General features: G+C 45.8%; 1 protein-coding gene across 4 annotated transcripts in view; it reads left to right on the plus strand.

The window, feature by feature from the left end:
• Positions 1-27,070, plus strand: part of LOC139265810 (histone deacetylase complex subunit SAP130-like) — a 77,790-nt gene extending 50,720 nt beyond the window's left edge. For 2 of the 4 annotated variants that reach the window (XM_070883256.1, XM_070883258.1), the window contains 8 exons: positions 29-133; positions 1,246-1,607; positions 2,336-2,593; positions 5,311-5,436; positions 10,139-10,242; positions 24,032-24,145; positions 25,756-25,881; positions 26,431-27,070. In XM_070883256.1, coding sequence (XP_070739357.1) covers positions 29-133; positions 1,246-1,607; positions 2,336-2,593; positions 5,311-5,436; positions 10,139-10,242; positions 24,032-24,145; positions 25,756-25,881; positions 26,431-26,472 — 1,237 coding nt within the window. In that variant the 3' untranslated portion in view covers positions 26,473-27,070. Of the gene's footprint in view, positions 1-28; positions 134-1,245; positions 1,608-2,335; positions 2,594-5,310; positions 5,437-10,138; positions 10,243-24,031; positions 24,146-25,755 lie in introns of all 4 variants that reach the window. The other 2 variants (XM_070883257.1, XM_070883259.1) reach the window with 1 other exon arrangement.
• The last annotated feature ends 742 nt before the right edge of the window (positions 27,071-27,812 follow it).

Genomic DNA, 27,812 nt, shown 5'->3' on the forward strand with positions numbered 1-27,812 from the left:
TTTTTTTAATTGCGTTCCTTGTTTGCAGCATGGCTGTCCGGAAAAGCCTCATTCCATCACAGCCAACAGAGGCTACAAGCCCTCGATTAGACGGCACAATGCGGAACGCATCGGGATCCCCGCGACCAGTTGGGTAAGGGTTTACATTTTTCATGTGCGCCTTTTCCTTGACCTCTTGTACCTTCATGCATAATTGACTGAAGTGAGACAAGTATGACCTGCTCTGAAGTGTAGATCAATCCAGCTCCATCACAGATCACCTGGTAATACCCTGAGTGCTTAGTGGATGTACCCAGGAAGTAGCTGAGCCCTTCAGACCAAGAAGGTCTCTAGGTTTGATCCCCGCTCTGTCATGTTAACTGGTGGCAGAACATTTTGAGTTAATCTCAGCCCCCTGCATTAAGGAAGGAAAAATCAACCACAGGATTCCCTTCTGGATCTGTGTGTGCCTGCAGATCTACTGAGGGTATGTTCTGACTTGCGATGCTATCATGGCTGAACAGTCCATTGGCATTCCTGGTTGAGATTTGGACAAGTTGGGACTGGAGTGTCAGCCTAGATTTACATGCTCATCTCTGGAATGGGACTTGGGCCCACAACCTTCTGGCTCGGTGCTACCGCTGAGCCACGGTTGATCCACATTTATAGAATCATAGAGATTTACAGCACGGCAGGAAGCCATTGCGGCCCATCATGTTCGCGCCGGCCGACAAAGAGCTATCCAGCCTAATCCCACTTTCCAGCTCTTGGTACGTAGCCCTATAGGTTACGGCACTTCAAGTGCACATCCAAGTATTTTTTTAATGTGGTGAGGGTTTCTGCCTCTATCGCCCTTTCAGGCAGTGAGTTCCAGACTCCCACCACCCTCTAGGTGAAGAAATTTCCCCTCATATCCCCTCTAAACCTCCTACCAATTACTTTAAATCTCTGCTAAGGGAAATAGGTCCGTCCTAGCCACTCTATCTCGGCCCCTCATAATTTTATACATCTCAATATGGTCTCCCCTCACCCTCTAATCCAAAGAAAACAAACCCAGCCTATCCAATCTTTCCTCATAGCTAAAATTCTCCAGTCCAGGCAGCATCCTCGTAAATCTCCTCTGTACCCTCTCTAGTGCAATCCCATCTTTCCTGTAATGTGGTGACCAGAACTGCACTTTTGGGTGACCGTTTGAGAATGGCCATTCCTTTGGAGCAGGCTAATGGATAGTTTGATGTTTGATTTAATTGTTTCTTTCTTTTTCAGTGCAAAGTCTAAACCAGAGATCCATGTTTCCATGACCACACCAGTGACTGTTGCGATGGAAGCGATCAGCAACCAGACCATGGAACAAATGTCCGTCCCAGGGCAGCCAAATTCCCAGCAGCCTCAGCCACCGATTCCAACACTCATTGCAGCAGCAGCTCCACATCCTCAACCTACTGCCTTGTCGACCGTGACAGCGGCAGTTTCTGCCCCGCCTCCAATTTCAGTCTCCATGGCGACAGTGGTAGCTCCTCCATCGCAGCCAGTCGCCATCTCTGTTCCTGTCTCCATGAGCTCAACATTACCCGAAGCTAAAGTCAAACAAGAGAGCGAGTCCATGGACATACTGCAGCCAGTATCAGGTAGGTGACCTGTGTTCTCTTCTCTGAACAATAGTTCACGTTCTGTCAAGTACTTGTTATTTTTTAAATATTGACTTTGGTGCAGTGAATTCTATTTTTGTGTGGGTTTTGGGATACTGATGCATGTATTTCTTGAGCATGGGGGAGGGAGGCAAATTAAAATAAGCGCTGAGGCCTGAATCCTATGGCCGACTGAGAAGCATCCTGGCACACACTACCGTCATTGAGTGTGACAAGAAAGGCTGTTTTGTGCGAAAGACTTAAGTTGCCCACACTTGCCATTTATTTGTCTTTCATACTTTCAGAAGGACTCTAGGACACACTTACTGATGGAAAATTCTGTGTTTAGTGGGGAAGAATTGGTAAAATAGTAGACTGGAATTATTGAGAAAGGTAATGGTCGGGGAGAAGAATGCATGGTGGCACAACTGAGTTCCAACAGTAAACTTCCTGCTGGCTGTGCCATTTTGAAAAATTGTTGAGTAAAGGGGAGGTGCGTTCCCACAAGAGGGGACAATCAGTATGCCAGTCCCTTGGACCAAACATTTCATACTGGTTAATCAGCTGAAGTTTAGGGGTAGGAATGGCCAGGATTCTCAGCAATGAGAAGGGGTAAGGTTGGTTGTATTTTCATTTTTGTGTTAATTCTGGAGTGTCGTAAATGTTCTTTTTGAGGATGTTTATTTGTTTTCTCTGCTCTCTCTGTCTTTTTTCTCCCACCGTCCCAGTTGCAGTATCATCGTCACAGTCTATGTCGGTGACATCGCCTGCTCTAACTCCAATGGTAAACAACCTAGGCCTTCCTGGCAACGAGCTGCTGCCTGGTGCGTCCCCCCGCAAAAAACCCCGCAAACAGCAGCACATTATCTCCACAGAAGAGAGTGAAATGATGGAAACAAACAGCACAGACGAGGAAAAGAACAGCAGCAACAAGCCGGTACTCCATAAAGCAGAGAAAAGGAAATTGCCTCCAAAAGAATATATAGGTAAAATAGGTTTGTGTCCAAAAGGGGGGGGTCCTGACTGGACTGTGTTTGTATCCTGGGAGGGGTGCGGGTGGACTAGTGTTTGTGCCCTCGACGGGGAGGCTGCGGGACGGGGCTGGTGTTTGTGCCGTCGAGGGGAGGGGGGGGGAACTGGGTCTGGTGTCCGTGCCCTTGGGGAGGGGGGTGGGGGCTGGTGTTTGTGCCCTCGAGGGTGGGGGGCTGGTGTTTGTGCCCTCGAGGGTGGGGGGGGGAGGGGTCGGTGCCCTCGAGGAGGGGGGGGTTGCTGCGGGACGGGGCAGGTGTTTGTGCCCTCGAGGGTGGGGGGGGGCTGATATTTGTGCACGAAAGTGATGTGATTAGTGCTTTAATCTCCAAAACAATACAGGCAAATGGTTTTCTGGATATGTTATTTAAGTAACCCTTTACTTAAAGTTACACATAGCTTTAGAGAAGTTCAGTAATGATCTAGAGTGCAGTAGTTGTATGTAGTCTGTGATACCATCGCAGCTGAAATAGAAAATCTACGTTCGCTTTTTTCTAATTCCTGTGCACTTAAGATGGAAAATTTCAGGGCCTGATTAACTGCAACCTGAACATTCAATATATCAGAGGTAATGTGACACCATTCAATAGAATTTGATCAGCAACTGAGGCTCCTTGCCAGGAGTAGAGGTTATGCTACAGCTGTACAAAGCCCTGGTTAGACCACACCTGGAGCACTGTGAGCAGTTCTGGGCACCACACCTTAGGAAGGATATATTGGTCTTGGAAGGAGTGCAGCTTATATTTACCAGAATGATACCTGGACTCCAAGGGTTAAATTACAAGGCGAGATTACAGAAACTAGGGTTGTATTCCCTGGAATTTAAGGTGTGATTTAATCGAAGTTTTCAAGATATTAAGGGGAACTGATGGGGTAAATAGAGAGTAACTATTTCCGCTGTTCACTAGTGATCTTATTTTATAAATGGTCTCATAAAGCCTTATTTACTCCTTTATTAATGAACTATAATAAAAAATGTATTAGTTTCTCTCACCCCCGGTCTCTCTCACCACCTCCCCCCCACCCCCCTCGGAGATCTCTCTTCCCCACCCCACCACAGCAATCTCTCTCCCCCCTCCCCCAACAGCAATCTCTCTCTAAACCCCCCCCCCCCCACCGCCATTCCCTCCCCACAGGTTGGGGAGTGTAGGATTAGTGGACATGGTAGCTGAAATTAATAAAAGCAAAGTTCCGCCCGTTTGTCGGTGGTACCCGGGCGGTGCTTGCTTTTTTACTGCCCGGTACTGCTGGGACCGAGTGAGCGGGAGATTCATCCTGCTTTTCTTGGTGGGAGCGGGACTGGAGTGCAGCGGGCGGAGGAGGAATCGTCGGCTCCCGAGTTGTACGCGCGGGGTTGTCGAGCTTCGCCACCCCCTCCCTCCCCCCCCCCCCCCCCCCCGAGAAGCACCGACGAGAGGCAAGAGACTGCCGGCCTGAGATCGCGGGGGGGTGGGGGGGAAGAGAGAGAGAGATGGTGGTGGGGGGGGGGGGGGGCGGGTGAGAGAGAGAGATTGCTGTTGGGGGAGGGGGGAGAGAGATTGCTGTGGTGGGGTGGGGAAGAGAGATCTCCGAGGGGGGTGGGGGGGAGGTGAGAGAGACCGGAGGTGAGAGAAACTAATACATTTTTTATTATAGTTCATTAATAAAGTAGTAAATAAGGCTTTATGAGACCATTTATAAAATAAGATCACTAGTGAACACACACACAATTTCCAGACTCAGTGGTTATATTGCTATTCAAACTGCATTATTGGCTAACACTAGAAAACCAATCCATTTAAAAATACATCAAACCTGTGGAGAACTATAAAGATCTGTGTAATATCAAACATGCCACACTTCTGTGAAACAATTATACTTGTTGGCTCTGTGTCCATACCGCCCACTTAAGATCCACTTAAGATCCAGTAAGACCTGCTTTTTCAGGACGGTATTAAGGTCTGTTGGTAAACAGATCTTAATGATGAAACTTCCATTTTGGGCGGTAATATATGGACAGACAGTATCGATGGCAGTAAATGTGGGTTTTTTTTGTGACGAAACTTGTATTTCTGAGTGGTAGTTGAGCATTAGTGGGCAGTAAATTGTTGAATTTCAGGCTCTATATGGTCTAAAAATTAGAGCCAGGCCTTTCAGGGGTGAAGTTAGGAAACACCTCAACACGCAAAGAGTGGTAGAAGTTCGGGACTCTCTTCCGCAAATGGCAGTTGATGTTAGGTTAATTGTTCATTTTAAATCTGAGATTGATAGATTTTTGTTAACCAAAGGTATTAAAGGATATGGGGCAAAGATGGGTATATGGAGTTAGGTCACAGATCAGCCATGATCCTATTGAATGGTGGAACAGGCTCGTGGGGCTAAATGGCCTCCTCCTGTTCCTAGATATGAGGAGCTTGTCCCTGTGTGTGAATGGACAGCTCCCACTTCTCAGTGTCACTTCAGTCAAACAATGACTGATGCCGAATGTTTCTCTCTCTACACTGGTGTCAGTCTGATTTCATCTTTGTTCACACGACTGTTACTACATTGTCATGTCATGTGTTGTGGAGTGTCTGTCCGCCTAAAGAGATGACTAGCACTGCGTTGGGTTAGGATGGCCTGTATATTAGCAATGCGATTTGTTGTTTTTGCACCTTTTGAAACCCTTCCGTCTAACTTGATTTTTGTGTTGCAGATGAAGAGGGTGTGAGGTACGTTCCAGTCCGCCCAAGACCCCCAGTCACATTACTCCGACATTACAGGAACCCTTGGAAGGCAGCCTACCATCATTTCCAAAGATACACCGATGTGAAAGTCAAAGGTCAGTCTTCATTTACCATTCCTGCTGTGTTTAGGCTTGAAGGGACTATTATGGACAATAAATGTTTCTAAATCAAATTGGTTTCTGTTTCCAACCAAATGCATCAAGCTATCAACCCTGTAGAGTTCCATTAACTTACCTTCAGAAGCATCTTCTATTCAATGTACAACATAGGCACAGCCAAGGTATTCCACATGTTCCCTATTGTTTGCCCCTTGCTTTATAAAGAATTCATATTGAAAAGCAGCATTCAAATAAAATTCATTGTCAGCATTAGAAACTCTGGGCTCAATTTTCTCCAAAGCATTTTTTTGGCGTACTTGAAGAGTTACGCACGATTTCTTTTTGGGCCTAAGTACGTCAAAAAAAACATTTCTAAGTTTCCCCATTGGATTTCTTCATTTTGGCGTGCGTAACCTGACCTTTGGTTTTGGGGGTGGAGCCTTGATCTGTGCCAAAAAGATCGGGCTGCCATGGTAACCAGAGACACAATGCGAGCTGAGGCTGCAATGTGAAACATACAGCCAGCTCCCAACACATTAAAAGAATTGAAAAACACATAGCAGAAACTCGGTCCCCATCCTCCCGGTGCGGTCCCATTTTCGGTCCCCATTCTCCCAATCGGGGTCTCTCTCTCTCTGACCGAGAATGGGACCGGACAGCCTTCGGGCGGGGTTGGAGGTAAGTTGCTGCTTGTGTTTTTGAATTCTTTTAGTGTCCGGGCATCTGCTGCGCCGATTTCCTTAACTCTCCCGAAGGTTTTTCTGCAGAGGCCACATATGCTGGCCTAAGCACAACTGGAGTAACTCTCAGCTGGCCAAAGTTTCCTAAATGGCCAGAATTGGCGCAGGTGGCAGGTTACGCCCCCTTTGGCTGAAAAAAAACTGACCTAAAAAAATCGTAACTAACTGAGTTACGCTGGTGCAAACTGAATGGGGAAACTGGTTTATCAACTTAGGCCAAAAAGAGCAGCCTGCTCCAAAAAAAACGGTGCAAATCACTGGGGAAAATTGAGCTCTCTATGTGGACAGGCTACTGGATCCTATTAAGCACCAGCTAGAAGTGCATTATTCCACTATAGTGTCCCTCCACCACCTCTTGGCAAAAACCTAAATAAATATACGGTATTACATTTTGGTAGGAAGTATAGGGAGGTTACTTATTACTTGGAGGGTGCGAGTCTAGGTGGGGTAGCGGAACAAAGCGATCTCAAAGTAGAAATACACAAATCGCTAAAAGTTGCGACACAGGTTAGCAAAGCCATAAAAAAGGCATACCAAGCACTAGGGTTTATTTCTAGAGGTATAGAATTGAAAAGTAGGGAAGTTATGCTAAACCTGTATCGAACCTTGGCTAGACCACACTTGGAGTACTGCGTACTGTTTTGGTCGCCATATTATAAAAAGAATATAGAGGCACTGGAGAGGATGCAAAGAAGATTTACAAGGGTGATACCAGAAATTCGAGAGTATACATATCTGGAAAGGATGAACAGGCTGGGTCTCTTTTCTCTTGGGAAAAAAGGAGGCTGAGGGGTGACCTCATCGAGGTCTTTAAAATTGTGAAAGATTTTGATAGTGACTACAGAGGGAATGTTTCCACTTGTGGGGAAGGGCATAACTAGAGGCCATCATTATAAAATCGTCACCAAGAAATCCAATGGGGAATTCAGAAGAAAATTCTTTACCCAGAGAGTGGTGAGAATGTGGAACTCGCTCCCACAGGGAGTGGTTGAAGCGAATAGTATAGATGTATTTAAGGGGAGGCTAGACAAGCATATGAGGGAGAAGGGAATAGAGGGTTATGCTGATAGATTTAGATGAGGAAAGACGGGAGGAGGCTCGAGTGGAGCATAAACGCCGGCATGGACTGGTTGGGCCAAATGGCCTGTTTCTGTGCCATATATCCGGTGTAATCCCATTATAAGAACGGTTTTTATCACTTAACTCTGCAATTATTTTTATGTAAATATATTTTTAATGTTGTCAGACCATTATTGAAAGCAATATTTTGTCAGTTAACTAATGAGTGACATAGAAACAAAAAATATAGCGCCTAATTGTGTATCTCTAAAACCTCATTTATTCTAATATAGTGATACTTATGTAGACAAATGAGGCTATTTTGTTCATAGCAAGAGCCTATAAACAGCATTAAGCTGAATGACTAGTAAATGGTGGTAGCTAAGGGAGCGATGTTTGCCAGGACACGTATTGTCATGGGAACTTGAAAATCCACCTGAACCACTGGAGCAGATCGATTGGAACATGTTTAAATATTTCATACAAAGGATAGCACTTCCAGCAATGCAGCACTCTTTCAGGATTGCACTGGAGTGTGCTTAGATTAGAAGTTCTGGAGTGGGGCCTGAGAGTGCCAACTGAGCTAAGCCCAACAAACATGGCTATGGAGGCTATTCAATTTTGAAGAGATACTTCAATATGCTTAGTCTGTCACCGAATGCCTTGCTTGTTAGCTTGTCAGTCCCTTAATTGCAAGTCAGAAAGGTTATATTTTAATAATGTCATTGAAAATAATTCGATTTTTTTTAGTTTTTTTACTGGTTTTGTAAGCATTACAAATATGGTAAGCTTTTGATAATGGAGAAACTGTTTTTGCTTTGTGTTTGGTAGTCTTACCTAGCCTGATTATCAGCAATGTTCCTCTTCTCCCAATCACTTCCCCAGATGAAGACGCTGACTCAATCGAAGCTTTAATCTAGAGTCCGTATTAGGCTATTGCTCATCGAGAGTCACTGGTTTTCATGTCTATTCCTACAACTAGTGGTATAAAGTACATTTTTTAGAAAAGATCTTCATTTTGATGTTGGGAATTGTATTTGTTATCTGACTATAATTACAGATGAGATTGGTCTGTTGTGATGGTGCTCCCTAACCGTATGTAGGCATTCGATTATAAAGCTGAATTATCATCATAGGCAGTACCTCGAAATCGAGGAAGACTTGCTTCCACTCTAAAAGTGAGTTCTCAGATGACTGTACAGTCCAATACGGGAATTGCAGTCTCTGTCATAGGTGTGGCAGACAGTTCTTGAAGGAAAGGGAGGGTGGGACTGGTTTGCCACACGGCTCCTTCCGCTGCCTGCGCTTGATTTCTGCATGCTCTCGGCGATGAGACTCGAAGTGCTTAACGCCCTCCCAGATGCTCTTCCTCCACTTAGGGTGGTCTTTGGCCAGGGACTCCAGATGTCGGTGGGAATGTTGCACTTTATCAAGGAGGCTTTGAGGGTATCCTTGCAACGTTTCCTCTGCCCACCTGGGGCTCGCTGCCTTGTAGGAGTTCCAAGTAGAACGCTTGCTTTGGGAGTCTTGTGTCGGGCATGCGGACAATGTGGCCCGCCCAACGGAGCTGGTCGAGTGTGGTCAGTGCTTCGATGCTGGGGATGTTGGCCTGATAGAGGATGCTAACGTTGGTGTGTCTATCCTCCCAGGGGATTTGCAGGATATTGCGGAGCCATCGTTGGTGGTATTTCTCCAGTGATTTGAGGCGTCTACTGTATATGGCCCACGTCTCTGAGCCGTACAGGAGGGCGGGTATCTCTATAAGACCATAAGCTTGGTGCCAGATTTGAGGGCATGATCTTCGAACACACTCTTCCTCAGGCGACCGAAGGCTGCGCTAGCGCACTGGAGGCGGTGTTGGACCTCGTCGTTGATGTCTGCCCTTGCTGATAATAGATACATTGCTTTAGGCACCACCAATATTTCCTGCTCAAGTCTCAATGTAACTTCAAATTTAACTGGGTTTAAAAATATAAGATGTCTCTTAAAACTTTGAAAGGTTACTTTGCCTGAAAATGAAGACAGATACAGTATGATTGAATCACTGACCTCAAAAGCTATGTAGGTCAGCAAGTGTTTATTTTATATGCTAACTTGACAAGGTGTCTTTAAATTCCTAGTACATCTCTGATCAATACTTGCTGTGCTCTGTGGTAAGGCTCTGTTTAGTGACCCCTTGGCTCAGTTGGTAGCACTCTCTCCAGTGAATCAGAAGGCTGTGGAGTTTGAGGTCCACTCTAGGAATTGCGCACATAAACCAGGTTGGCATTTGAGTGCGGGACAGATGGGGTGAGGCACTGTCTGAAGTGCACTCGAGCTGAAATGCTAAACCAAGGCCCTAGCTGGTTGTTCCAATGGTTCAGTTGGATATTAAGGACCCCATGGCACTATTTGCAGAAGTGCAGGGATGTTTCTTCTTGTCCTGGACCGAATGTTTCCTCAAAAACAGATTGACTGGTCATTCATGTGCTGTTTGTAGGATTTTTCTGTGCGCAAAATTTGCCCACACAAGACACTTCGCTTGTTGCATATGTAACATGTTGGGAAATGTAAGGTGCTATATAAATGAGAGTCTTTCTTTCAATTTTACTTTGTTTACCTGGGAGCAATATTGTAAAAACCTGGCTTAGAAAGTCAGTGAAAACCACTTTATTTTAGATTTTGAAAGATCATTGATTGAGGGGTTGGATGGTCTTTTGGGTTCGACACTGCCCTCTTACTCACGGGCCTCGGGTTTGAATCCAGCCTTGACTGGTCAAATGAAAATCTTTCACTGGCTGTAAAAGACAAGAAGCAAAATAAGTTCAGGCAGTCTCTCTTCCCTTTCAGTTTGGTCTTGATTTGCTCCTCACTGCCTCACTACATAGTAATTCTAATCTGTCCTCTCTCTTTAATGGCAGAGGAAAAAAAGCCCACACTGCAGGAGATAGCCAATCAGAAAGGAATTGTCTGCAAGGCCCAGGGTTGGAAAGTGCACCTCTGTGCTGCACAACTCATGCAGCTGGTAAGTGAGGTCAGGACTGTGTGTTTGTGTGTGGGGTGGGGGGTGGGGGTGGTTATGTATATGACACTGAGTAACTGGGTTTTTAATAAGATCATTGATGTGTAACTCTTTTACTCCCTCCCAATGTTTTAGGAGCAAATAGCAGCATTTTGTTACAGAAATGAGGAAAGGATGAACAGGCTGGGTCTCTTTTCTCTTGGGAAAAAAAGGCTGAGGGGTGACCAAATAGAGGTCTTTAAAATTATGAAAGGTTTTGATAGGGAAGATACAGAGAAAATGTTTCCACTTGTGGGGAAGAGTATAACTAGAGGCCATCAATATAAGATAGTCACCAAGAAATCCAATCGGGAATTCATAAGAAACTTCTTTACCCAGAGAGTGGTGGGAATGTGGAACTCGCTCCCACAGGGAGTGGTTGAAGCGAATAGTATCGATGCATTTAAGGGGAGGCTAGACAAGCATATGAGGGAGAAGGGAATAGAGGGTTATAGCATGATTGAATTTCAAATTCAGATGGAGGGTGAGAAAATTGGATCTCTAACCAGCGTACTAAGCTTAAATAAAGGAAACTATGAAGGTATGAGGGCTGAGTTGGCTAAAGTGGACTGGGAAAACAGATTAAAGTATAGGACGGTTGATGAACAGTGGTGTACATTTAAGGAGATATTTCACAACTCAAGAAAAATATATTCCATTGAGGAGGAAAGGGCGTAAGAGAAAAGATAGCCATCCGTGGCTAACTAAAGAAATAAAGGACTGTATCCAATTAAAACAAGGTATACAAAGTGGACAAAACTAGTGGGAGGACAGAAGATTGGGAAGCGTTTAAAAGCCAAAAAAGAATGACTAAAAAAATGATTAAGAAAGGGAAGATCGACTATGAAAGTAAACTAGCACAAAATATAAAAACAGATAGCAAGAGTTTCTATAGGTATATAAAAAGGAAAAGAGTGGCTAGAGTAAATGTTGGTCCCTTAGAGGACGAGTCCGGGGAGTTAGATGGCAATGGCAGAAACTCTAAACAAATATTTTGTCACAGTCTTTATGGTAAAGGACACTAACAATATTCCAACTATGGATAGTCAAGAGACTATAGTGGGGGAGGAACTTAACACAATCACTAAGGAGGTGGTACTCAGTAAGATAATGGGACTAAAGGCGGATAAATCCCCTGGTCTTGATGGCTTACATCCTAGGGTCTTGAGAGAAGTAGTAGCAGGGATAGTGGATGCATTGGTTGTAATTTACCAAAATTCCCTGGATTCTGGGGAGGTCCCAGCAGATTGGAAAACTGCAAATGTAACGTCCCTATTTAAAAAAGCAGAAAACTATAGACCAGTTAGCCTAACATCTGTAGTTGGGAAGATGTTGGAGTCCATTATTAAAGAAGCAGTAGCAGGACATTTGGAAAAGCAAAATTCGGTCAAGCAGAGTCAGTATGGATTTATGAAGGGGAAGTCATGTTTGACAAATTTGCTAGAATTCTTTGAGGATGTAACGAACTGGGTGGATAAAGGGGAACCAGTGGATGTGATGTATTTGGACTTCCAGAAGGCATTTGACAAGGTGCCACATAAAAGGTTACTGCACAAGATAAAAGTTCACGGGATTGGGGGTAATATATTAGCATGGATAAGAGGATTGACTAATGAAAAGAAAACAGAGTAGGGATAAATGGTTCATTCTCGAATTGGCAATCAGTAACCAGTGGGGTGCAGCAGGGATCAGTGCTGGGACCCCAACTATTTACAATCTATATTAACAACTTGGAAGAAGAGACTGAGTGTAACGTAGCCAAAATTTGCCGATGATACAAAGATGGAAGGAAAAGCAATGTGTGAGGAGGACACACAAAATCTGCAAAAGGATATAGACAGGCTAAGTGAGTGGGCAAAAATTTGGCAGATGGAGTATAATGTTGGAAAGTGTGAGGTCATGCTCTTTGATTTTTTCTGCCAAAGTGCAAGTTATTATTTAAATGGAGAAAGATTGCAAAGTGCTGCAATACAGCAGGACCTGGGGGTACTCGTGCATGAAATACAAAATGATAGTATGCAGGTACAGCAAGTGATCAGGAAGGCCAATGGAATCTTGGCCTTTATTGAAAAGGGGCTGGAGTATAAAAGCAGCGAAGTCTTGCTACAGTTATACAGGGTATTGGTGAGGCCACACCTGGAATACTGCGAGCAGTTTTGGTTTCCATATTTACAAAAGGATATACTTGCTTTGGAGGCAGTTCAGAGAAGGTTGATTCCGGAGATGAGAGGGTTGACTTATGAGGAAAAGTTGAGTAGGTTGGGCCTCTACTCATTGGAATTCAGAAGAATGATAGGTGATCTTATCAAAACGTATAAGATTATGAGGATAAGGAGGAGTGACCGATAGCCAACTGTCCAGGGAGATCCCAAGGCCGAGTCAGGGAACGAAGGCGTTTGTGCCCCCGGCGGCGTCCAGACCTCTCCCCTGCGGTGTCCAGTTGTTCGGGTCCCCTTCGGAGATGACTGGGCCTCTCCTTCCCCGCACTGCTCCAGGTGTGGGCTAGCCAGGGCTTTGTGCAGTTGCAGAGAGCTGGCAGCGCCCGTGGAACAATACCAAGGGTGCTAGCTTACTATTGACGTTCATTTTAAACTTTTAATCAATTTGGGAAACTTTTAAGCAACTTAGGAAAACTTTTAAAATATCTGGAGAAACCGCTAAAACGTCTGAAGAAACTTTTAAACAACGTGGAGGAACTTTCAAGAATTATTTTCTTTTAAAAAATGTTATTAAGGAATTGAATACTGTACCCCAATCTAACTAGAAAATAGTTTGGTGTGTTTTATTAGCATCATTTTCAGTCATTTGAAAGAGGGTTACTCACGACGACGCCCAGCGAGCAGGTGTCCCACGACCAGGCGACCGAGACATCACCGCCCCCCCCCCCCCCTCTCCAGCGGCGGGCTCTCATCCCTCCAGCGGTGGGCCTACAGCCCTCTCCTCGTCGACGGCTGGACCTCTTCTTTTCCACTGGTGACCTGGCCTCTTCTACTGGTGAGCATCACGGCTATGAGTCTTCCACCCTCCCACTCCTTGTTGACCTCCCACTTGGAACTCCAGCGGACAACTGACCTTCCAAATACCTTCCCCCAACCAAGCCTCAGGCCACCTACCATCAAGGACGCCGAGCTTGCGGCCAACATCTCGCCATGGGCAATTAGGCTCATATATCCTGTGCCTGGTCTCCAGTCTTCTTGGACCCGCTTGCCACTGGACTAAGACCTTGTGCTGGCCGGTGTGCAACGGCCACCCTACGTTAAAATAATTCACGCACAGGCATCTTCCACTCAGTTAACATGAAGTTCGGGACCTGGAACGTCGGGACCCTCATGGACAACTCCAACAGCGACAGGCCGGAATGCCGCATCGCCATAGTTGCCCAGGAACTTAGATGCTTTGACATCGCCATCGCCGCTCTAAGCGAGATCCGGCAGGCCAGCTCAAGGAACAAGGTGGAGGTTGCACCTTTTTCTGGAAAGGAAAACCAGAGAAAGAACGCCGCATTCACGGAGTCGGCTACGCCATCAAAAATGAGCTGGTCGACCGCCTCAAAGACTCCTCCTGCAGGGTTAATGAACGCCTCATGACTCTTCGACTCACCCTATCCCAGAACCAATGCGCCACAGTCATCAGTGCGTACGCCCCAACACTCGATGCAACGGATGAGACCAAAGATGGTTTTTATTCCAACCTCAAAACATCCATGTCCCGAGTCCCTGCGGGCAACAAACTGACCCTCCTAGGTGACTTCAACGCCAGGGTCGGCAAAGACACAGCCCTCTGGGGAGGTATGATTGGCAGAGAGGGGGTAGGGAAAGCCAATTCCAGCGGTACCCCACTTCTGACAAAATGGCTAGAACATGAACTTCTCATCACCAACACCCTGTTCTGCCAGAGGGACAAATGCAAGGCATCGTGGCAACACACTTGCTCCAAACATTGGTACCTGCTCGACTATGTCATCGTCCGAGCCAGTGATCGCAAAGATGTACGCATCACCCGCACCATGACAGGAGCTGACGACTGCTGGACGGACCACCACCTAATCCGATCCATCATTGACATCAACATAGCCCCAAAGCGAAGGGGACAGCAGAAGCAGTGCCGCAAAAAAGTCAATGCCGGGGCACTGAAAGACCTAGCTAAGAGAGCCTCACAGCTAACCTGGTGTGCCTTGATGACCCTGAGATGCTGAATGCCCACAGCACTTGATCTGCCTTCCAGGACTCCATAACCAGTGCCTGCGAAGAGACACTTGGTCACTCAACCAGAAAACACCAGGATTGGTTTGATAATGATCAGGATATCCAAGAACTAACAGATCACAAGCGCAGAGCATTTCTGAGCCTCAAGCAACAACCCAACTCGGGAGCAGTAAAACAACATTACAGGCGGCTCAAGGCTAAGGTCCAACAAAAAACTCAGGACCTAAAGAACAGGTGGTGGATGGAGAAAGCACAGGAGCTACAACAACTGGCTGACAGCCATGATGTGCAAGGATTCTTCATTGCAGTCAAGGCCATCTACGGTCCAAACTCCCAAGGCCCCACCCCACTGCAGGCCAAGAACGGGGAAACACTTATCAAGGACACCGAGGCAGTCAGGACCCGCTGGAAGGAGCACTTCGAAGATCTCCTCAATCGAGACTCTGCCTTTGACTCGCGTATTCTCGACTCCATCCTGCAGCATGCGACCTGCCACCACCTCAGTGAAACCCCAACGCTGCATGAGGTAGGAAAAGCCATAAGACAGCTCAAGAACAACAAGGCTACAGGAGCAGATGGAATCCCTGCTGAGGTGCTAAAGTATGCCGGAGAGGCGCTGTTGGAGCGGATACATGACCTCATCTTTCTCAATCTGGAGAGAGGAGAGCATGCCGGGAGATCTCAGAGATGCAGTGATCGTGACCATCTTTAAAAAAAGGGGACAAGTCTGACTGCGGCAATTACAGAGGAACCTCCCTGCTATCAGCCACTGGGAAAGTTGTTGCTAGAGTCCTCCTCAACCGTCTTCTCCTGTGGCCGAGGAGCTCCTCCCGGTGTCGCGGTGCGGATTTCGTCCCCTACGGGGCACAATGGACATGATCTTTGCAGCGCGACAGCTGCAGGAAAAATTCAGGGAGCAGCACCAGCACTTATACATGGCCTTTTTCGACCTTACAAAGGCCTTTGATACTGTCAACCATGAGGGTCTATGTCCTCCTCCATTTCGGATGCCCCCAAAAGTTTGTCAACATCCTTCACCTACTCCACGACGACATGCAGGCCGTGATCCTTACCAATGGATCCATTACGGATCCAATCCATGCCCGGATCGGGGTCAAACAGAGCTGCGTCATCGCTCCAACCCTCTTCTCAATCTTCCTCGCTGCCATGCTCCACTTCACAGTCAACAAGCTCCCCACTGGAGTGGAACTAAACTACAAAACCAGTGGGAAGCTGTTTAACCTTCGCCGCCTCCAGGCCAGGTCCAAGACCACCCCAACCTCTGTCGTTGAGCAACAGTACGTGGACGACGCCTGCCTCTGCGCACATTCTGAAACGGAACTCCAGGATATAGTCGACGTATTTACTGAGACATACGAAAGCATAGGCCTTACGCTAAACATCCGTAAGACAAAGGTCCTCCACCAGCCTGTCCTCGCCGTACAGCACTGCCCCCCTCCCCGGTCATCAAGATCCACGGCGCATCCCTCGACAATGTGGACCATTTCCCATACTTCGGGAGCCTCTTATCAACAAAAGCAGACGTTGATGAGGAGATTCAACACCGCCTCCAGTGCGTCAGTGCAGCCTTCGGCCACCTGAAGAAGAGAGTGTTCGAAGACCAGGCCCTCAAATCTACCACCAAGCTCATGGTCTACAGGGCTATAGTAATACCCGCCCTCCTGTATGGCTGAGGCATGGACCATGTACAGTAGACACCGCAAGTCGCTGGAGATATCTCACCAACGATGTCTCCGCAAGATGCTGCAAATCCCCTGGGAGGACAGGCGCACCAACGTTAGCGTCCTCGACCAGGCTAACATCCCCAGCATTGAAGCACTGACCACACTTGATCAGCTCTGCTGGGCAGGCCACATAGTTTGCATGCCAGACACGAGACTCCCAAAGCAAGTGCTTTATGCAGAGCTCCTTCACGGCAAACGAATGGAAACGTTACAAGGACACCCTCCAAAGCCTCCCTGATAGTGTGACATCCCCACTGACACCTGGGAGTCCCTGGCCAAAGACTGTCCTAAGTGGAGAAAGTGCATCCGGGAGGGCGCTGAGCACTTCGAGTCTGAATGCCGAGAGCATGCAGAAACCAAGCGCAGACAGTGGAAAGAGCGTGCGGCAATCCTGTCCCACCCACCCCTTCCCTCAACGACTATCTGTCCCACCTGTGACAGAGTCTGTGGCTCTCGTAAAGGACTGTTTAGCCACCAAAAAACTCACTTCAGGAGTAGAAGCAAGTCTTCCTTGATTCCAAGGGACTGCCTATGATGATGATGATAAGATTATGAGGGAGCTTGACAAGGTGGATGCAGGGAGGATGTTTCCACTGATATGGGAGACTGGAACTAGAGGGCATAATCTTAGAATATTAAAACTGAGATGAGGAGAAATTTCTTCTGAGGGTTGTGGATCTGTGGAATTTGTTGCCTCAGAGAGCTGTGGAAGCTGGGACATTGAATAAATTTAAGACAGAAATAGACAGTTTCTTAAACGACAAGGGAATAGGGGGTTATGGAGAGCAGGTAGGGAAGTGGAACTGAGTCTATGATCGGATCAGCCATGATTGTATTAAATGGCGGAGCAGGCTCAAGGGGCCGTATGGCACACTGCTCCTATTTCTTATGTTCTTATGTTACGCTGATAGAGTTAGACGAGGAAAGACAGGAAGAGGCTCGAGTGGAGCATAAACGCCGGCATGAACTGATTGTGCTGAATGACCAGCAGCAGTCTTCACCCCCTCTATCTTATGAAGCAGAGATTGGGACTGTGTGTGAACATGTTCCGCACGGCAAGAGGTCATGCCTGCCTTGAGAAAATGTCAAAATGGAAGTCTTCGTACTGCCGTGTGTTTGCTGAAAATGGTTTATTTCAGATGAACAATGTGTACGTCCTATTTAAATTGTGCGTTTAAATAAATGAAGAGACATGGAACTTGTCTTGCAGTCTGCAGGAAGTTTTAAAATAACTGTCAGAGACTTCAAAGTGATTTTTGATAGCTTTAGCACTGAAGTTTTAATAAATGTAGTGTTTATGCAGCTGAATTTTTTTGGCTTGCCTTGTGAGCAGCAGAGGGCTGACATCACTCTGACCAGAAGGGATGCTGCGGAATCTTTGATTTCAAGCTAGAAACCCAGATCCCTAAGTATTGCAGCAGTGCTTTATAGTGCCTTCATTTCAAAGGGAAATGTTATACTGAGGTACATTTGAAAATGCCCCTTCTGGTGCAAACCAATCATCCAACAATTTAGATATTTAAGGAGAGTGTTTGAGGTATGTGGTTACTGGATATCATCTCCGTCTAAGTACACCAGCCTCTTGCATCACTATATTTCAACAAAAGAGCCATTGTTGAAGCTGAATCTAAATTTACCAGTGATGTTCTGCAAATAGAATGGGTTTTATAATTGTCAGCAGTGACCTTTGCTAAAAGCTGTTAACACCGACCATTAGCTGAAAGTAGCTGTAATGGTACTGGTTGCATCGTGCATCATTATCTTAGTGCAGCTCTGGTGCCTTGTTCACACTGATTGCTGCAAATGATCAGTGGCTGCAAAAGCCAGTTTGTATTTGGAGCATGAGAGTAGGTACCTGTCAGGACATTATATGAGATTACTTATTGTTGTGATCCCAAACCATCCCACTAAAAGGTGAGCCTAGTATTCATTCTGAATCTGCACTGGCATCTGATTACCTATTTTTAATTGGTACATGCCATTAGTATTTTTAGCAACAGTTTTAGCCTTTATATATTTGGTTATAGCAGTGTCATATGACAGCAATTCAAACTCTCAGCATAAAGGTGTATTTTTATAGAGAGTCGCTCCATTGCGAGAGCTCCCTCCTGATGGTGAATCGCTTCGAGCATTCCAGTGGTTCTCCATGAGTGGTACCACTACTAAATACAGTCTAATTTCATAACACACTGTCCCAGAGAGCAGTTACCATGTGTGGGAGAAGGTCAGTAGTATAAATACAGGGCAAGCACCTACTCTGGGTATATGTCGATAAAGTATTTGTGCCGGGTTTGATGATTCTGCTGTACCTTACGCATATATCGTGACACTGGAGCTCCTTGTGACCATAAAACTGCTGTTAATTCATCAAAGCTGGCTGATGAGCATGTGTTGAAAACTTCAAGTTGTGTTCTGCCATTGTGTGCAATCCTTTACACTCTCTGGAGTTTAGAAGAATGAGAGGTGATCTCATTGTAACGTATAAGATTCTGAAGAGGATTGACAGGGTTGATGCTGAGAGGTTGTTTCCTCTGGCTGGAGTGGTCACTAGGGGTCACAGTCTCAGAAGGTCAAATACATTTAAGACAGAGATGAGGAGGAATTTATTCACTCAGAGGGTTGTGAATATTTGGAATTCTCGGCCCAGGGGGCTGTGGGTGCGGAGTCTCTGAATATATTCAATGCTGAGATCGATAGATTTTTGGAGTCATGGGGAATCAAGGGATATGGAGATGGGGCGGGAAAGTGGAGTTGATATCAATGATCAGCCATGATCTTATTGAATGGCGGAGCAGGCTCGAGGGCCCATAGGGCCTACTTCTGCTCCTATTTCTTATGCTTCCTGTGTTTATGGGCCAACATCTACATGTGCTGTAAGCACTCTCTCTGGGATTCACCAGCCTTGATATCCAGGCCATCACTCCCTTTTCCAGGCCCAATGTTGCCTGGTGCCAGCTTCAGTTGCCTCTTCTGAGCCCTGGAGTGTTTTCAATTATTTTGGTCTCCAGGCTGCCACTCCTCTCCACATTCTTTCTTTGAGCTTCTATTTAAGACAGTTTTTAACTCTCAACCAGCTGCCATTTTCATCTGAGACAGGTCCTTTCTGCCTTTGTTGAGCTCTAGCTTGGACGTCCCCCAGCTTTTGCACCTCTTCGCTGTTTAACAGTTTCTCTCTGAGAATGAAAAAATCTAAGGGGGGGGTTGAAGAGAGTTACATCCTGCAAACCGCTTCAACCCCCAGAATCCCATCCACTCTGCACTGTTGTTTCGGCCTCCATGTTGCATTCTTCACACAGGGTCCTCATCATCATTGGCCGTCCCTCGGAATTGAGGAATGAATCCTTAGGTGGCTGAACAGTCCAATACAGGAATTGCAGTCTCTGTCACAGGTGGGACAGATAGTTGTTGTGGGAAAGGGTGGGTGGGACTGGTTCCTCTAAATACAGTGTAACAGCCCAGAATTGCACATCTGCAGCACGTTACACAATGCAGTAGAATCTCTCCATCAGTAACAAAATAGTTCTACATTGCAAAACAAGTTGAAATGTGTATGTCTGCAGAAATGCATTATATTTTAACTTGCCATGCTGCATTTTGTAAAATGGGAGTGCTGTAAGCTGACATAATGAATATGGATATTAAACTATGAGCTGACATAATGAATATGGATATTAAACTATGAGAATGACACTGTCCGAACTAATCGCTAAGCTCATATCAAGCCATAGACGTTTACAGCATAGAATGAGGTTTTTTCACTCATTGTGCTCTTTGCTGGAGATATCCAAAACAAATCCCACCGACCCACTCTCTTTCCTATAGCCATGTATCTTCTAAATAGCTCATCCCCATGAAGTGTAACATCGGCTTGTGTAATAATATCCCTCTCCAGGATCCCTGTTACTGAGAATTTATCCAGTCAGTAGCTGAGTCATACAGGTTCAGTTCCTGTCTCTGCTGAGTTGCTTGATCCAAACTGGGGAAGCAGCAATCAACTCCTGCACCTCAGAGTTCACAAGGGGACAATCAGCCAGGGTTCATACTGCCGACGGCTATTCAGCATACCTCACTGAAGGTTTGTGGAATTTGGGTGAGAACAAGATCAAGCTTGACTGTGATGCTCTCTCCAGTTGAATAGCCTACTTGGCTCACACTTTGCCCACCTGGCTATACTTTCCACCATCTGGCCTGCTCAAACCACCGTGGCCTTTATCAGCAAATCACATCTTTGTTTCTCTTCCCTACTCCCCATGTACCTTAGAGCACCGCCCCTTGATCCGTCCTTCCTTTTAAAATCCTTGTTCTCCCCCACCCCAAACCCCACTTTGAGTTGTTTCAGCAAAGGTCTACGCGTGAGCTAAGTTGACATCAAGGGTATGATGTCGGTGCAATCGCCCATAGTTAAGTCGTGGATGACAAAGGCCTTGCTCGCAAGTGAACTGACATTTTGGCGGGAAATATAGAGGGGATGTAATCTGCTGGCAGAGTCCAAGGGGGCAGTGGTGAGCAGGGCGCGAAGGAGATTGGTGAGATTAGCCTCGAGTGAGTGCACTGCAAGATCTGAGAGCGAGGAGGAGGGACAGTTGGGCTTGCTGCTCATCAGGCAGTGACATTTGCCTTGATGAGCCCTTCGGAGAATGCCGAGAGAGGCACAGAGCATAGCTGTGAGCTTATCCAAGGAAGTATCGTGCCTGGAACAGAGACAGGAGAGCAGGGAGGCAGAGGCTGGGATGGGGGGAGTGGCAAAATACCTGAGAGCGGAGTAATGAAAGGTGGTGTGACTAGGTGAGAGGGAGAAGGGAGAGAAGAATCTGATATGGGATAAGAGTAGAAATAAAGGGAATTGGAATTAATGGTCTTGGGTCTGAGCAGCAGCCAAAATGCGCATGCGAATGGACACTGAGGGACTTCAGGTAACAAAGCCATGGCAGATTAGGAAACATATCCTGGATGTAAACATAGGTTAGGGAAGATATGGTATGAGGATGGCCGAATGCTGAAGGCTGAGGTCCTGTGATGAGATGAAGTTGAGTTGTAGACATAGTGGCATCAACTTGAAGCATTGACTAACCAATGTCCAGATTCGGAGACTACTGTGGAAGGCGAGTGAGACCGAGGTGCAGGGGGCAGCAGAGTATCAGTAGCGAACTGTTGGACCATTCTCCCATTCTCCCTTTGATGCCCTGACTGCAGTAAAACCTTTACTCTCGCCCATCCCAATTGTTCCCCTTGTTATGGCCCCCATTGTCACTCCAAGGGAAGGAGACTTGACCATATCTGAGGCGAAACATCAAGCGCGACTGGATCTACTTGTCCTCTGCCAAAACTACTCCTGGATCATCCTAGAGAGCAAAGATAACCCATGGCTCTTCTCCTTAAACCTTTTCCTCCCCTTTCCTCACCCCACCCCCCCAACAGTCTCCATGCTCCCCTCCATTAGTAACTGTGAAGAGCTCATGGGCGACTTTGTCACTAAGATTGAGATCATCCATTCAGCTGTCTCTATGGAACCGCTCCCTTTCCATCGCCCACTGACTCAAACCTCCCCCAGGCTCCCCGCCCTAGCTCTGAATCTGTGTCTTCCTCTAGTTTCTGTCCTATCTCCCTTAATGCTCTATTTAAGTTCATCTTGTTCGTGAGAACCACCTCCTGCTTCCTTTACCACTGCAGACCTCCCAGTTTATCTTTCTGCACCCTATGCTAGCTAGCATTGATACTATCCCATTCTCTTCCAAAACTTCCATCATTACCCGCCTCTTCAAAAATCCCACCCTCAGTCCCTCTGTCTTTTCAAACTACTGCCCCAACTTCAACCTCCCTTTCCTCTCCCTGCAAATCCGCAAATGTGTTGAGTTACAAATCTATGCCCATATTTTCCCACAGCTCAGTGTTTGAATCTCTCCAATCAGTTTCTAAGCTTGCCACAGCATTGAAACACCCCTAAAGGCCTTAGAAAGGGTACAGAGGAGGTTTACCAGAATGTTACGAGGGATGCTGGACTTCAGTTATGAGAAGAGGTTGGAAAAGTTAGGACTGTTCTCTTTGGAACAGAGGTCAAGAGGTGACCTAATAGGGGTTTTCAAGGTGATGAGAGGTTTGGATAAGAGTAGATAGAGAAAAACTATTCCCTCTGGCGATTGGGTCAATAACCAGAGGTCATAGATTCAAAACCATTGGAGAAAGATTTAGAGGGGAGATGAGGAGAATTTTGTTCACTCCGAGAGTCATCTGGGTCTAGAACGTTCCACTTGAAAAGATGGTGGAGGCTGATTCCATAAATAATTTTTAAAAGGAGTTTGACAGGGACTTGAGAATGACAAAATTGCAGGGTTACGGACAAAAAACAGGGGTGTGGGACTAAGCACGACTGTTCTTTCAAAAAGCCAACACTGGCATGACGGGCCAAATGGCCTCCCTCTGTGCTGCAAGTTTCTATCCTTCTAATTAAAGTTACAAATTATAATCTCTGTGATTAACTGTGGTACACAATCCCTCATCCTCTCTGCAGTCCCCCACCATCCTGCTCCAAAGTCATTGACCAGGGTCAGGCCCGTTGCCATCACTTCGTTCCAATCTTATCTATTCAAATCCTAGTCCGAGCATCTCCAACAGTGGCTTCTCTTCCCACCCTCTTGCCTCAAGTCCACCAAGGATCTATCTATGGTCAACCTCCATTTCGCCATCTACATGCTGGCTCTTGGTGACATCATCCAAAGACTTGGGGTCAGATTCCGCATGTATGCTGATGATACCTTGCTCTACCTATTCCACCTCTCTGGACCCCTCAAATGTTTGTGTTGCCAGACTGCTTGTCTGACATCCAGTCTTGGATGAGCTATAGTTTCCTCCAATTGGGAAGACCAAAGTCATTGTCTTTAGCCCCCGCCATAAACTCTCTACTGTTACCACACCCATCCAGCCACTGTCTCTGGTTGAACGAGACTGTTTGTAACCTTGGCGTCCTATTCAATCACGAGGTAAGCTTCTGACCCTACTTCTTCACCATCATAAAGACCGCCTAATTTCACCATCATAACATCGCCCACCTCGGCCTCAGCTCATCTGTTGCTGAATCCCTCGTCTCTACCTTTGTCACCTCCAAACTGCACTATCCCATTGCTCCTCTGGCCAGCCTCCTATCCTCCACCCTCCTTAATCTTCTAGCTCATTCAGAACTCTGCTGCATGTGTCCTATCCCACAACGTACTGGTCATCCATCACCCCATCCTTGCTGCTCCACATTGGTTCCCGATTTTCCCAACATCTCCAAATTGAAATTGTCATCCTCGTATTTAAATGTCTTCAAGGCATGCCTGTATCCTTCCTCACTTCTGCTCACCATTGGCAGCGTGCTTTCAACCGTCTATTTTTCACACTCAGGAATTCCTTCCTTAAACCCCCCTGAACCTCCATCTCCCTCTCCTCCATTAGTACCCTTTTTAAAACCCACCTCTTTGATTATGCTTTTGATCTCTTAATATCTTTCTTTGGCTTGGCCACTTTTGTCAACTTCTACCTTTGATGTCCTTTGGGATGTTTGTCTACATTTAAAGGCAGTATATAAAATGGCAGTTGTTGATGCTCATTCAAGGCGCATATATGAATAATGGACTCTTGGGCAAGATGCTGGAGGTTGCCTAGAGCTCACAATGCCTCGGAGGAAAGAATTCCCTTCAGTGGTTTACCAGTTGGCTAAGTTGTGATCTAAGCACTTACTCAATGCAATTGCTGGGAAAATGTTAGAATTTGAGCTTCCTCCTTACACTTCTGTTCTTTCCCCTAAATCCCGACTGAATGGCACAGACTAGTTTGGAACATGACGTGCACAGTCGATTGGCTTCGTTGCAGGAAGGGCTGATTCCGAAGAAGAAAGCGGCTGCAGATGATGACATGCATCGAATCAATGAGCTGATCCAGGTATGTGGATGTCCCATATGCTTGTCCAATAGCGTCTGCAAAGGTGGCACCTACAGTATGGGTTGTTGTCATGAGCAGGTTAAGTACTGGGTTATATTATACACGAGGTTGAGTAAATTCCAGTTAGCTGGTACGTGAGTGAGTAGAAGCAGCTGAAATAATACGTATACGAACATTCAAATAATACGTATACGAACATTCGAATAATGACGGACAGGTAAAGACCATCTGGTCCATCCAGCCTGTCCCACACAATTGCGATACCTTGTGTATCACAACATATACACTCCACCCCACCCGAAACCATATGATCCCCTGGGAGAGACAAAAAAAGAGATTTAAAAACCCAGGCCAATTTGAGGGAAAAGATCTGGGAAATTCCTCTCCGACTCATCTAGGCGATCAAAACTAGTCCTGGAGATCACTCTGGCCATTAAATTCCCTGTGGTACCTACCTCTGTAAGAGGTAATCTCCGCCGCAGCCAGAACCAAATCAGCTTTGTATTCGTGTGAGATGGGGAAGGTTTAAATAAATGATTGCAAGTACAGATGGGTCCTGGTAGTTGAGTGGGGTAAATGCACTGTAATAGACTGACAGACTACAAAGACTATGTAGGTGATCACCATGTGGTGAAGCAGCTCCAGGAGAGTCCCTACGTCTGAGACCTGCTGGAAATGGGTGAGAACACAGCTCTGCCGTGGTAGCTTACCGTCCAGGCTTGTATGTAGAGGACAACCACATTGTTGGGATTCCAAAACACATCCAACTGTGTATAGCTGTACCCCAGCATGATTTGTAAACCTCAGAAAAGATGGAGTGTCGGAAGAAAATGAGAGGAGTGCAATGACTGGAATGGAAATGTCTCGATGGCAGTTTGTGAATTTGAATTCAGTTTTTTTGGGGCAAAATCTGGAAATAAATTGCTGGTCTCAGTAAAGGTGACCATGAAGTTTGTCCTTTAGGGAAATAAATTTGCTGTCCTTGCCCGGTCTGGCCTATGTGTGACTCCAGTCCCAAACCAATGTAATTGCATCTTACCTGCTCTCTGAAATGGATGAGCAAGCAACTCGGTTGTATCAGACTCTAGGAGACCCACCACCAACTTCAAAGGGGCAACTAGGGATGGACAATAAATGCCAGCCTCATCCCAAAACTGGAAAAAAATAATGAGCAGGCTGTGCCATGTAGCTGGATACAGGATGGCCTAGCCTAGAGTAAGAATAGTGTGCTTGGTGGATGGGTGTCGTATAGTTTCATTTCCAAATGGTACTAAAACTTGTAAAATCATGAATATGATGGTAACATAAAGCCTTGCATTCTGGACTGGATGTACTCGGAGGTCCCAAGTCGGACAGCACAAAATGCATCAAATGTTAACTTTTTAAAAAAAATTAAGTGTGCATTTTTCTAGGCTTTTGCCACTAATTTACCTTGTGCTAATGGTATCGGTTTTCAGTGGTGTTTTTGACCAGTCCTGCATTGCTCTTGCTTTTAGTTTTCTGAAAAAGTATTGAATTCTATTTTTGAAGTGACTCCAAAGCTTATAGTAGTGGTAATACAACTTATTTCTCACCTGCTGTAACACTACTGTGCACTGTTGTATTCGCAGGGGAACATGCAACGCTGCAAACTGGTTATTGACCAGATCACTGAGGCCAAAGACACAATGATGAAGGTTCTGGATCATAAGGATCGGGTTCTAAAGCTCCTCAACAAGAACGGCACGGTCAAAAAGGTGTCCAAATTAAAGAGGAAAGAGAAATCCTAAAACCTCATATCGGATAGTAACTGTGTTTTAAAGCCACTGTATAGATGTTTAGTTTGGTATTTGAATAAAGCGGAGGTTTACAGATGATGGATAGGTTCCACAGAACACGAACACTGCTGTGGTGTGGTGTCCATGATGGCAGTGAGTAGAGGCACCCACCTTCTCAATAGTGCTTCCATTGTTGACCAGACAGCATAGAGCTGATTTGTAAGAGCCCCCCCCCCCCGCCCCATTAAAATTGTGAGAACCTACAAAAGGTTTAGATTTTTATCCGACCTAACTGTAGACTGCCAAACAATTTTATGGTAACATTGACTAGGTCGTCCTTGGGCTCAAAGAGCAGGGCTTCCTCCTCCTACACGGTTGCCGTTCCAATAACTATTCTGAAACAACAGATTCATGTTGCCAAGCAATTTTTCTGTTAACTTTGTATCTTGGGTTAGTGAATTTTATACTAATGGATTATCTATTTATCCTCATTAGCGACATCTCATCATCACTTCTGTTGGCTTACAGTGCCGAGAGCGGATAAATTCTCTAGATGCTCATCACGATTAGCAACCCCAGGCAGCTGCTGTAGCTGGAGGGATGGCTATAGACTAGATTGGAAGAATGGTTCCAGTCCACGTCCGCAGTTAGTGACCATGCAAGTTCAATGTAGGTGGCAGAAGAAGAGGCCCCCAAGGTAATGTGGCCAATCTAAGTCGGTGTTTGTGCCCTACAGAATGTACTCTCTTTTACAGGTAGGTGAGGCGTATATCTTAGAGAGGATGGATCTTGTGCCTGTTGAACACGAGTGGTCCTAAACGTCATGTCCCAGTCAGTGATCTGCAATGACTGATGGGAGGGATTCAAGAACTATTTGAATATTTTCTCAATGAGAAAAAAAAAAGTCCCTAAAATTTTCATTTTTAACCTAGGGAATAAATGGGGGTGTTTACTAATCAAAACCACACGCTGGTGGCCCTCACTATACCGTGAGTTTGGTGTGACTCTCAAAAGGGTGTGCAACAGAATTGTAAATTTGTCACAAAGAATAGCTTTGTGCTTTTGGTCAGCACAGTGTACAGAGGAAGTCTGCTCCCCGCACCCCTCGCTCTCCCCCACCCATGGTGAGTTGAACCATGCGGGTCTTTGTTACAGAGCAGTTCTAGTTTCTTTCTATGCTAGGTTGCTACGCTGGTAAAGTTCAGAATCTAACTTTCTATCAGAACTTTTAAAAAGTGGAATAACTAGGGTTTTTTTTTTAAAGAATGCTTGCACGTTTCTTGGTCTGAAAGTTTCTGTAAGACTTGGCAGCATTTCATCCCACCTCTTTTTCCACATATAATGTATTTGATGTTCAGACCAGCAGTATTTGTAACTGAGAAGGTTCAGTATGTAAGCCTGGGCTGCTCCTCTTGTGGTGATCTTGTGTGAAATGTTTGTAGTTGTGATGCAGTTTCTTGTACATATACACTTGGAAATCATTAATAAACAGTACAAGCTTTTATACCAATCATGCAAATCTGTCTGGAAAACAACATGCTATGTGAGTTATATAGTTTGCACCTTTTCTGTGTGTTATTTTCATATCTGATACCATGTCAAAATGGTGACCATGTCACCTGTCCTGGTTGTTAGTTCTCAAACCTCCATAGCTTCCTGTATTGGTCACAGTTGTTGAATTTGAGGAGCCCTTTGACCCACTAGCTATCTCGATGATGAGTTCGGGCTGAGAGATAACAAGCCAATCATGGTCTGAGACCCTTTACCATTTTGCTACTCATGAAAAGGCTGGCATAGTCAGTTCAGGCCATTTCCCATCTTGGTTCTGTGATGTTTGTAATCCCTCCTTGGGATCGTAGTACAGAGTACTCGAAGCATCATTTTGCACTTGTTCACCCACAAAAAGGTTT

This window comes from Pristiophorus japonicus, chromosome 6 (genome assembly GCF_044704955.1).
Source record: "Pristiophorus japonicus isolate sPriJap1 chromosome 6, sPriJap1.hap1, whole genome shotgun sequence".
Lineage (NCBI taxonomy): Eukaryota > Metazoa > Chordata > Chondrichthyes > Pristiophoridae > Pristiophorus > Pristiophorus japonicus.